This window comes from Asparagus officinalis, chromosome 10 (assembly GCF_001876935.1).
Source record: "Asparagus officinalis chromosome 10, Aspof.V1, whole genome shotgun sequence".
In the NCBI taxonomy this organism is placed as follows: Eukaryota; Viridiplantae; Streptophyta; class Magnoliopsida; order Asparagales; family Asparagaceae; genus Asparagus; species Asparagus officinalis.
The window spans coordinates 56,821,476-56,833,670 of record NC_033803.1 but is presented as its reverse complement, the minus strand read 5'-3'; the positions used below and the strand labels follow the sequence as shown (position 1 = coordinate 56,833,670).

Genomic DNA, 12,195 nt, shown 5'->3' with positions numbered 1-12,195 from the left:
AAAGGGTAACATCCTTCAGACTCTTGATATTGGTGACCTAGAAACTGTGTTGATTGTTGTAGAGGCAAATCGGTCAAGATAAAGAAAAAGAGTTCATTCATAGTTTTGATCTTTTGGAAGTTATTCACACGAAAATTAGTAGACCATATTCAATTACATTATGTAATTGTAATACGTCATTACTTTTGTTGCTGACTTTTCTCGATACGGATATTTGTTCTTAATTAAGTAAAAGTCTGAAGCTCTTGAAAAGTTCAAGAATATTAAGACTTAGGGCATCTCCAACCCATCACACCAAAATGGTGCAAATTTTACACCAAAATGGTGCAAAAACCACATCAAACAGTAATTCATCTCCAATCCATTGCACCATTTTTTGCACAAAAAAAAGAATATTCTCAGAATATTTCTTTTTGTCTACTTTTATATTATTAATTTTTACTCCCTATATTTTTAACTATTTCAACAATTAACCCCACATATCAAATTTTATTTTTTCACATATTTTTCAAACAAAATGATTTATTACTTAAAAAATAAACTAATAAAACAATAAAATATTATTTTATTAATTAAAATAACTTGATTGCTAAAATAATCTATATTTATTATTGACATTGCCAAAATATTACATTTAAGAACACAACAGAAAATAAAATACAAGAAAATAATTAAACATTAACAACAATGTAAAAATTACAAATTTAATATGCACTTAGCTATCTGAATTAGTGTATTCCTCCCATAGATGATCTATCAATGCATTACTAAGCGCAATATGAGCATCTTTATCCTTGATTTGTCTGTAACGTGCAATAAATTGATTAAATCTTGTAGTTTCATCTGCTATAATATCAACTTCTGGTGTTGGTGCTTCCCTCACTTCTTGAATTGGTGCATAAAGATCACGTTCATCCCCGATTATCATATTATGCATAATAATGCATGCAGTCATTATGTCATGTAATACATGTTTTTTCCAAAAACGTGTTGATCCTGCCACAATTGCAAATCGAGATTGGAGAACACCGAACGCACGTTCTACATCTTTTCTACATGCTTCCTGTTTCATGGCAAAATATTTACCTTGTGGCTGTTGGATTGTTTGTAGCAGTCCATTTTGGATATATACCATCAGCTAAATAATAACCCATATTATACTCTTTTCCTTGAATAACATAGTGAGTGGGAGGAGCAATACCTTGAGCTAGATTAGATGATTCCAGCACATTGATATCATTATTGGTTCCTGGCATACCAAAATATGCGTACCATATCCAAAGATCATAATTTGCTACAGCTTAAAGGATAATAGTTGGTAACCCATTACGTCCTGCGTATTGCCCAGACCATGCCGTTGGATAATTTTTCCATTTCCAATACATGCAATCAAGACTTCCTAACATTCCTGGAAAACCATATTTTTTACCAATATAGAGTAGCTTAGCAATATCATTAGCGTTAGATGTTCGTAGATACCACTCTGCGAATATCTCCACATAGCACGATAAAATTTTGTCATACTTTTAGTTGCTGTTGACTCACCTATTTTAATGTATTCGTCTGTAGCATTTGCTGATAGACCGTATGCCAACATGCGAAAAACAGCTGTTACTTTCTGTAACGGTGATAATCCTATTCTACCAAGTTCATCACTTCGTTGTTGGAAGTAATAGTCATGATCTTTCACTACATCAACAATACGAAGGAACAAACTTCTTGACATCCGATATCGACGACGAAACATATCTTCTCTAAAACTTGGATTATCGGTAAAGTAATCTATGACCAAATTCTAATGTGCAGTTTCTCGACCGCGGTTGATCACTGCATGACCGGGAATCGAGCCATCATGGATCGGTTGGTAGTTTTATTGACGTAAATTGTTAGCGAGGATCATGTTGTTGTTGATGTACTCATAAATTACTTCTTCGGTTTCATCAATCTCTGTAATGATATTGGACAGAAAATTATCATCATCCGAAGATGAAGATGATGATAAATATGATGGATCTCCAGTATCGAAATTCATTTTTGAAGTAAGAAAAGAATGACTGAAGTATGAAAAAATGGAGAATAATAATTTTAACACAACAACGAATAATTGTGTGGAGGTACCTAATCTAGCATGCTATTTATAAAACATTGTTTAGATGTATACGTTGAACAATGTGTAAAGCTGAGCTGATTTCAGGAAATGCTTTCCAGCTGTTATCAATTTGTCACAAAATTCAAATTTTCTTAGCTGTATACGTTGGACAATGTGTAAAGCTGATCTGATTTCAAAAAATGATTCCCACTCATATAAAAGTTTTCACACAACTCAAGGAATATTTAGTTGTGTATACGTTGAACGATGTGTAAAGCTGAGCTAATTTCAGAAAATGTTTTCCACTTATATAAAGCTTTCACACAATTCAATGAATGCTTAGTTGTGTATACGTTAGACAATGTGTAAAGCTAAGCTGATTCAAATTCAATGAATGCTGAGCTGCATACGTTGGACAATGTGTAAAGCTAAGCTGATTTCAGAAAATGATTCCCACTGATAACGTTAGACAATGTGTAAAGCTGAGCTGATTTCAGAAAATGATTCTTACTGATAACGTTGGACAATGTGTAAAGCTGATCAGTTTGTACACAACGATTCAATTTCAAATGTTGACCACCGATAAATTCAAATTCAAATTCAAATTCAAATTCAAACAAATTTTTTTTTTGGATTGGCTATAAATAACATTTACGGCTTCTACTTTAAACCACCCAATTCGAAGTATTTCTTCAAAGTATTCCTAATCTCCAAACCAACTGCTTTTTACCAAAAAAAATGTCGGTTCGATTATCTGGATACACGGTTACTGAAGATGTGATCCTTTGTCAAGTATTCATGGATATTTCTTAAGACCCTATTATCGGTAGAAACCAGTCTCGAGATACATTTTGGTCTTGTGTGGAGGACAGATACAATGAACTTAGTGATCAGCATTTTGAGGTGCGTACGAACCGATCAGTTTGTTCTCGAATGGAAATAATAAGTAATGAAGTAAGGAAATTGAATGCGTGCTTGAGACAAGTGGAGAATCTGAATCCAAGTGGTGCTTCAGATGAAGATATTATAAGTATTCTATTAATATTATTTTGAAATTTATTATTGTTTTTGAAATACATAACTTGATGTTCACTATAATTTGCAGTTAGTTCGAGCAAAGATGTTATTTGATGTTCACTATAATTTGCAGTTAGTTCGAGCAAAGATGTTATTTATGCAAGAACCAAAGTACAAAAAATGTTTCAAATTTGATCATGTCTGGAATATGATTTATGCAAGAACCAAAGTACAAAAAATGTTTCAAATTTGATCATGTCTGGAATATGGTTAAAAATTTTGAAAAAATTAAAGATGATGTCCCCACAGCAAGACAAGTTGGTCGAAGACAGCCCTAAAGTGTGAACTTCGACTCGTCACAATCAGATAATCCCACTCCGGATTCTCTTATATCAACATCTCCTGGACTGTCATCATTTACTCCACCTGAACGACCTATTGGGGTAAAAAAAGCCAAATTGAAAAGGAAAACTTATGATCATGAGTCAAGTGTAGTGGACTCCATCGATGCAAATAACAACCGACTTATAGACAGGTTAGACAAGGCGAGCTTGGACATGCAAGTAGCATTTGATATTGAACGAGAAAAGATAGCCATGAAAAAAGATAGAGATGAATGGAAAATTATAATGAAAAATTTGAATTCCATTGTTGATCCAAACGTACGTGAGTACGTTCGAGCTTAACAGATTAAAATAATACAAAAAAGAAATCAACAAGAACAAGGGTCTGCTTCTAATTTTGACAATTATTTCAATGATATTGGACACTCTGGATCCGATCTACCAGATTATTGAGAGTTGCATGTCCATCTTATGTAATGTTATATGTTTAGTTTGTAATTTATGTTTTATTTTAATGAATTTTTATATTATGTGTGTCGGTTTTTATATGTTATGTATTTCAGATATGTAATTTATATTTAAATTCTGTATTAGGATTGCTCTTTATATTTTTAATTTATATTTCATGGGACTTTACTTATAATGTTTAGATTTTAATATTGTAATTAATAATATTGTCTTTTAAATTTTAACATTATTTCCATTTTTAAAAAATAACTTAGTTTGTCCAAATTATACAATTGGGGTAAAATTATAAAATTTAAATATTATTGGGGTTGTTTAATAAATTTAATAAAACAATTGGGGTCAAGTTGTAAATACATAAAATTAAAAGGTTAAAAAACGGAAAAAAATGAACAGTAATGTGGTGATGAACAGTGTGACGCCAAATATGACGTCGCACTGTTCATCACCGCTAAAATGCAGCAAAAAATGGGCTGGGTTGGAGCTCACACGCAGCGGCAAAACTATTTTTTGTACCAAAATGCCGCTGCGTTGGAGATGGTCTTAAGTTGAGAAATAATTGGCAAAAGTTGTCAAGATTGTTAGATCTAATCGAGACGGTGAGTATTTTGGCAAATATGGTAGTAGAAGACAACATAAGGTCCATATGAAAATTTTATAACCAACCCCTTGAAAATTCCAAAAATTATAAATATCCCCTTTAAAATTTTAAAACAGTCATTTGAATTTTTTTTACAGCTTGCCCCCATAAAAGTTGCAAAAGTAATAAATATGAAATTTTCAATAATATAAATAACTTCTTAAATATTTTACAAACAATCCCTTGAAAGTTTGTAGAATTACAAACACTTTGGGAGAATTTATAAAAATCCCCTGTAGGTTTTGTAAATTATAAATAGCCCCAAAAAACTTTACAAAACATTTCCCTAAAAACTTTACAACCATCCATTGAAGTTACAAAAATTACAAATACCCTCAAAATCTTACCAATTTCACCCAAATAAATTCTAAGATTATAATCACCCCCTCTAATTTAACATATTTCACTATAATATTATAATACATTAATATGGGGAGTATGTGAGGTGAGAGGATATAATAGTATTGGGAAGTCCTATGTCCAGAATGCTGGGGGCTAGTGGAACTCTTTACTATCCATTTTGGGATTAGTGGAAAATACTAATCTCAGATGAAACAAACACAAATACTGATTTAAATCTCGAAACAGTAAAATCCCAGTCGTCGTTTAGTTCTTAAAAATTAAAAAATTTTATTTAGATTTGTAAGGAACAGATAGATGGTTAAGCTATCTAAGTTTGAATTTTAAACATAATATTTTGATTTATTTGAGGAAAATTCTACCACTCAAACTAGCTACTTTAACTACTAATAAAAAAAACTATATTATCTTCTTCTCATAACATAGCAAAGAAGAAGTACTCATTGTTTATGCATTCTTAAACATTTAAAGTATTACTCTTCTTCTCATAACATAGCAAAGAAGAAGTACTCATTGTTTATGCATTCTTAAACATTTAAAGTATTACTTCAAAGATGATATATAACTTATAATGAAGTACTCATTGTTTATGCATTCTTAAACATTTAAAGTATTACTTCAAAGATGATATATAACTTATAATTGATAAAGATATAATAAAATCATCTCTCTTATTATACCAAGATATTAAGGTGTTTATTCAGCTTATAAACCAATATATGTAAACTAAATAAATTAAAACAATCCAGTGTGAGCATGGGCTTGATACTTATTTAATGTGAAGCCAAACCATCTAAGAATTCATTGCATTGGGAACTAAACCATACTCATAAGAGAATTGTAGAAATGATGCGTCATCAATAATAATGTTTCGACATTTTTTACACAAATAATTAGAGAAGACGTTAATGCACTATAAATTGATGAAGGTCCTTAAGTCCAGAAAATGATTAACAATGAGAAAAAAAATTAAGTCCAATTCTATATATATAATCTAAAAGTCTGCATGTTTGACCTTACATAATTTGGTAATATATGATTGACGTGCTCAACTCCAGTAAAATATTCACATTTTGCCTCTTGGTATTGGAAATGTCGGAACCATCCTGTAATATGTGAAAATATTTACAATCTTTTTGTAAACTTTCAAGCACATTATAGTAAAATTCCTAATGAAGAGAGACATTTGATATGCAAATAAAGTGATTAAAAACCCAAGAAACTAAACCATGGAACTCGGAAGTGAATTTTTATTACATCCTTAAAAAAAGAACTTTCAATTACACTAAGTCGCATTATAAATTTACAATCATACTCAATTGATTAAAAAAAATAAGTAAACACGGAGGACGGAAATTCAAGGCGACAGACACAAGAGCCTCCGCAAATACTGGAAACTTGCTCACAACTTCTACAAATTAGTAATTAGCTTGCAAGAAATAGTAATAATGAGAGCAGAAATGAACTCACACGAACCCCTCAGTAAGATACAATCCTGTTGAACAAGTTTACAGAAAATCAGCACCATAACAACAAAAATAACCCAAAACAATTAGAAAAAAGAATAAGAATAACACACCTTGAAATACACCTACACACGCACACACTCACACCAAAAACCAAAAATAGCCCAAATTTTAACCTTTAAAAGATACATACAAGCATAACACACACATGCACACACCAAGACATACCCACACACAAGAAAGCCAACCCCTCTAATTTTTCACTTGCCGAAGTCATCTACCACCATTGGGATAATGAACTAATGCAATCAAATAATGTAGATACTTTTGCTGCTGGGAAACAAACTCGCACTGCAGAATTAGCATTGGAAATATGACCTGCAGGGATATATATAAACAAACAAGCAAAGATGTAGATGTGTCTGTCTGTGTCAAGCAGGATATACACTACTGAGCATGTTGACACTGCAAATCTTTCTAAAATCAGGACACTTGGGTTAAGGATAAATTACCAAGAAAATATGTGTCAGAAAATATGAGAGGTGTCAGAAGGTGTCGTGAGCGTAAAGAAAATTTATGAGCCATGCCAAAAATTTCACAGTACCTTTTTTTTCTGGAATTCAAATATTGAGATCTAGAAATGTACGAAACACTTCAAAAGCATATGATATGTGCTAGAAGTATGTGATGTGTGTCAAAAACTACCCTGTCTCATATGCATGACCAAGTTCGATCGATTGACTTCTGGCAATGGGCGGTTTGTGCACTACCGAGCACAAGGAATGGGTGAGTGGAAACATGGGTGTGCATGGATGATTAACGGTGCATGCATGAGTGACTGTGTGACCAACGGGTGCATGAGTAGGACATGCACAATCGATGGGCGATGCATACATGACTGAGGGTGTGGTGCGAGGGCAGCAATGGCCTGGTTTGATCGACGGGTCTGTGGCAAAGGGGATTACACAACCGATAAGAGGTGCATGCACGACTGCGAGTGTGGCGTGAGTGTAGTAGTGACACGGCTAAACTAAAATACTACATCAAAGCAAATGCATGAATGCAAGGTGCCTCATCTTTTACAAATTAGATTCTCCTGACGAAGAAGCAGATGGATGAAGTATTTTAAAAGTATAGACAGACCTCTATACGAAGATTAAAATAATCACAAGCTTTGGGCAGAAAAAGATTATCAAGGTTGAAAACTTCAAATTCAGGATGCAAATGAGTTCAGTGAAAGTAAGAAAAACAGTTGCAGGTTTTAGTGACTTCAGAGTTTAGAATGAAATTAAAAAGTTTTGTATAAATAAATAAATTCGCGAAGTTGAAAAACTCAGAGTTCAGAGCATAATTAAAACTAGTCAGAACATTAACAGTTAACAAAAATAACGATAAAGCATACATGCACACACCAACACACACCCAAACAAACAAAGCAACCCCCTTTAGTTTTGCACTTATCAGACTAATATACCAACAATAGGAAAATGAACAAATTCAATCAAGTAATGTTCATAATTTTCCTGGGGAAACAACACTCACGCTACTGTTTTTATCAGGGAAAACACCCGCGCTACCGTAGAATTAGCATTGGATGAGTGTGTGTGTGTGTGAGTATTATATAGGAACAAGCAAAGATGTGCATGTGTGTGTCTGTGACTACTGGGGCATGTGATATGTTAATAAATTAGGAATCGAAGACGTGGCATGCATGTCTATGATGCAGTATACGAACTACTGGCATGTTAATAAATAAACAAGCAAAAGTGTGTGTATGCGCGCGCGTTTGCGTGCATGCTCTGTGCGCGCGTGGTGCGGGTGCGTGTGGGTGTGTGCGCGTGCTCGCGTGTGTGATTACCTGATGTGAGCATGATACGAACCGCTGAAGGGCACTGTGGGCTTGGGAACTGGGGGGAAAATGTTCCACAATCTCAGCGTTGAGTCGATGCCCCCTGAAGCCGATGCAACCGTGGTGCCATCTGGGCTCAAAGCTAAGTATGGGGCGACGTGACCCACAAGCTCTAGCCGATGCAACCGTGGTGCCATCTGGGCTCAAAGCTAAGTATGGGGCGACGTGACCCACAAGCTCTCCTGTCCTAACACAGGATGGGTAGTCCCAGAGAGTCATGTGATCCTGATCGGTACCGCTGCACGAGCTCAAAAACTGCTCGCTGTTCTTGCTCCACATCAGAGCACAGACTCGGGTGCTGCCGGTCTTCACCGACCTCACACAAGCACCGGTTTGCGTGCTCCAGAACCTGATCGATCCGTTGCTCTTGCCGTCCCCTCCAACACCTCCCCCTGTGGCCAGCAAGCAACCCTTGAAAGGGCACCAGTCAAGGGCCCTGACAGAAGCATCTCTAGCAGCAACCTTGAAACGAAAAGCCCACTGATTCTGATTGCGAGCATCCCATACATGAACCAGGCCGTCGCTGCCTCCGCTCGCTAGTTGCTTGAAGCTTGCGTGATCAGGTGACCATTTGAGCCCGCAAATGTCGCCGGGCCCGTGTCCTCGGTAGCTTTGAACAACGTGGGCTGCAGACGGCATCCTGGGATCGCTGTTGACAACTCTGCCGTCTGAGCCTCCTGAGGTCAGTATGTTGTCACATTTCCAAGCCAGAGACCCGACTCGAGATGATCTCCAGTGCACATTTCTCAAAGTCCTCGTCGGGCACTTTCGTTCGACGTCCCATATGTAAATCAGCGAATCGTGCATTCCAACGGCGAGGTGGCGGCCGTCGGGAGCCCAGCTGAGGCTCGAAATTGAACTGCCCATGTAGTCGAAGACGATCTCATGAGCGGAGGTGCCAGGGTTCAGAGAGTGCACGACGTCGTCGAGGACGATCGCCAGGTTGCGGCTAGGGCTCCAATCGAGGAGGTTTAGATGATCGCCGTCCTGGAGACCAGCCGCATCGAGAATCTGACAGGCACTGATGATACTTTCCACTGGTTCTTTCTCTCTGCGACATCTTTTCCTCTGCTTGTTGGCGGCATTGCCGCCATCGTCGTTGATGCTAAGAAAGAGATCGTCAAGAATCTGCCGATAGCGCCCCCATCTCGAAGGCGCGGTGGAGCTCGCCGGCGTGATGGGGAAATCAAGAACAGGGAGTTCCCTGTCCCGGAGTCTCCCCGGATGGCGGCGTCGACGATCAAAAAGATCCATCCTTTTCCGGATTAGGGTTACGGTTTGGGCGGTGGCGGGAACTTTTTTCAAGGAAAAAGAGGTGACTGGGGAAGAGAATCAGTCAGTCCGAGATATTGAGAATCAAAGGAGTTAGCTTTCGAATTCGAGAGAGCGAGAGTGAGCTAGGGTTTGCGAATTCAGCAGCTATATCAAGAATTTGAGACGGAGAGAAAGAGAGATTTGAGATTAGCGTTTTAGGTTTAAGCTAAGATTTTAAAATAGAACGCGGGGGGTCTGTTCGCTGACGCTGCTAAGGTCGGTGGCGGCGGGTACGATCCGGGTCGGACCGGGTTAATTTCTTGCGCCCGTTTCAGACGCCGCTAATTCCTAGCGCCCCTTTATATTTAAGGCTTCATTACAGATAAAAGCCTAAACATTCTCTAAATTTTCACATAAATACCCAAGCTTTAAAACTCTACATATAAAAAATCCCACACTGTTGTTACAAACTCTCTCTTTGCCCAAATTCTCACTGCATTCGGCTAAAATTCAATCTCGAACTAGTTAAGTTGAAGGCACGGTGTAATTTTAGATCTTGAAGGAGGTGAAATTTCTTGGAGAATTTTCATTGCTCTGTGTGAGAGCTTGATTTGACTTAGATAAATGTTTTTGTAAGGAACTTTCAGGGTAAAGAAGGAGCTAAATTTGCTAGAAATATTTGCTCACCTTCTTAGTTGCCCATGTCAATAGGAGTTTTGTTTTAATATGTTTTGGTTTTACCTAGTCTATAGGAGAATACATAGCTTTATGTGGGCTTTATTGGAGTCTGTTACACTTCCTAGTTTCAAGCATTTATCTGTTGGCTTTAGCTCTATAAATAGAGTAGTTTCTAGTTGTGAGTAAATGTATTAGATTTCAAATCTATAAAAGTTCAGTTTTTTGTTTCTCTTTTTTAGTATTTTCTTCCTCGATAAATTTAACAGTGGTATCAGAGCCGGAGTGAGTTGTGAGGATTTTTTGACACATAAAAATTAGCAGGCTTTTACTCTTCTTGCATCACCGATAAAATCATGGTGGCCACCGACAACTTTGTGCAACCAACAATTCCCTGCTTTGATGGTGACTATGATCATTAAAGCATGCTAATGGAGAAGTTCTTGAGGTCCAAGGAGTATTGGCAGGTTGTTGAATCTGGAGTAGCTGAGCCAGCAGCCAGAGTAACGTTATCGAAGATGCAGAGAGTGGAGCTGGAAGCGTTGAAGCTGAAGGACCTTAAGGCCAAGAACTATCTTTTCCATGTCATTGATCGAGCAATCTTGGAGACAATTCTTAGCAAAGATACCTTCAAGCAGATTTGAGACTTTGTGAAGAAGAAGCATCAAGGGAACACAAAGGTAATGCGGATGAGGCTCCAAGGGCTTCAAACCGAATTTGAGACTTTACACATGAATTCAGGCGAGTCGGTTATAGATTTCTTTGCAAGAACGATGACGATCGCCAACAAGATGAGGATCCATGAAGAAAGAATGGAGGACATCACCATTATCCAGAAGATTCTCCGATCGATGACACCAAAATTTAATTTTGTTGCTTGCTCTATAGAAGAATCAAAAGATATTGATGCACTTTCAATTGGTGAGTTGCAAAGCTCTTTGCTCGTTCATGAGCAAAAAATTAACCAGCAAGAGAAAGAGGAGCAAGTATTGAAGGCCTTGATAGAAAATCACTCGACACAGAAAGGAGATAGAGGACGAAGCAGAGGCAGAGGTAAAGGCAGAGGAAGCAACGGTCGTTGCAATCAATAACAACACCACCGGCACCAAGAAAATCAATTTTAAGGAAGAGGAAGAGGACAAGGAGCCCATCACTCAACAACTCATAGGCCAAAGTCAGTAGATAAGTCCAATGTTGAATGCTACCAATGTCATAGTTATGGCTATTATCAGTCAGAATGGTGAATAATTTGAATAGGCAAATGGAGAAAGAACTAACTTTGCAGAAAAAGAAGAAGAGATGTCTCTTTTGATGGTGTGTCATGTGAAAGAAGAAATCAACAAAACATGTAGTATTTGGATACTGGCTGCAGCAACCACATGTGTGGAGATAAGAAGGTCTTCTCTAATCTAGACGAATCTTTTCGCAACACTATCAAGTTTGGTGACAACTCCACAATATCTATTATGGGAAAAGGAAGGGCCACTCTCCAGACCAAGGAAAACTCCACCCACACTATCTCTAATTTTTTTTTCCAGTTTTAAAGACCAACCTGCTTAGTGTGGGTCAGCTGTAAGAGAAGGGTTACGAGATCCATATCAAAGATGGAGTTTGCCAAATTCAAGATACATGTTGGCCTTTTTGTTTTGATGATATTTTAACAAATAATTTACGACTAATATTGTTTGTCTAATGTTTGTGTTTTCTTATTTATTCTAGACAAACAATGATTGCTAGAGGATGGATGGAATCGAGCTTTCACGATCATATTCAATGGAGGTTGGAGGAATATCGGTATGAAGCAATGCAATTCAAGTCAATATCCAAGTTCAACCTTCATCAGCTGTAAGAGAAGGGTTACGAGATCTATATCAAAGATGGAGTTTGCCAAATTCAAGATACATGTTGGCCTTTTTGTTTTGATGATGTTTTAACAAATAATTTACGATTAATATTGTTTTTCTAATGTTTGTGTT

The 12,195-nt window shown here is 36.9% G+C and overlaps 2 protein-coding genes across 3 annotated transcripts; both read right to left on the bottom strand.

Annotated features, from left to right (window-relative positions):
* LOC109826763 lies at positions 716-1,726 on the bottom strand. Its single transcript, XM_020393783.1, has 4 exons — positions 1,546-1,726; positions 1,331-1,408; positions 1,133-1,249; positions 716-996 (listed from the first exon to the last, which is right to left on the bottom strand). Exons 1-4 carry the CDS (start codon positions 1,724-1,726, stop codon positions 716-718), a joined length of 657 nt encoding a protein of 218 aa, XP_020249372.1.
* On the bottom strand, positions 6,139-9,787 carry LOC109825403 (cell division cycle 20.5, cofactor of APC complex-like). 2 transcript variants are annotated; one of them, XM_020392258.1, is made up of 3 exons: positions 8,421-9,787; positions 8,240-8,353; positions 6,139-6,410 (listed from the first exon to the last, which is right to left on the bottom strand). In XM_020392258.1, exons 1-3 carry the CDS (start codon positions 9,542-9,544, stop codon positions 6,395-6,397), a joined length of 1,254 nt encoding a protein of 417 aa, XP_020247847.1. In that variant the 5' UTR covers positions 9,545-9,787; the 3' UTR covers positions 6,139-6,394. The 2 variants fall into 2 exon arrangements, with proteins under 2 accessions (XP_020247847.1, XP_020247848.1); XM_020392259.1 differs by having other exon boundaries at positions 8,240-8,360; positions 8,428-9,787.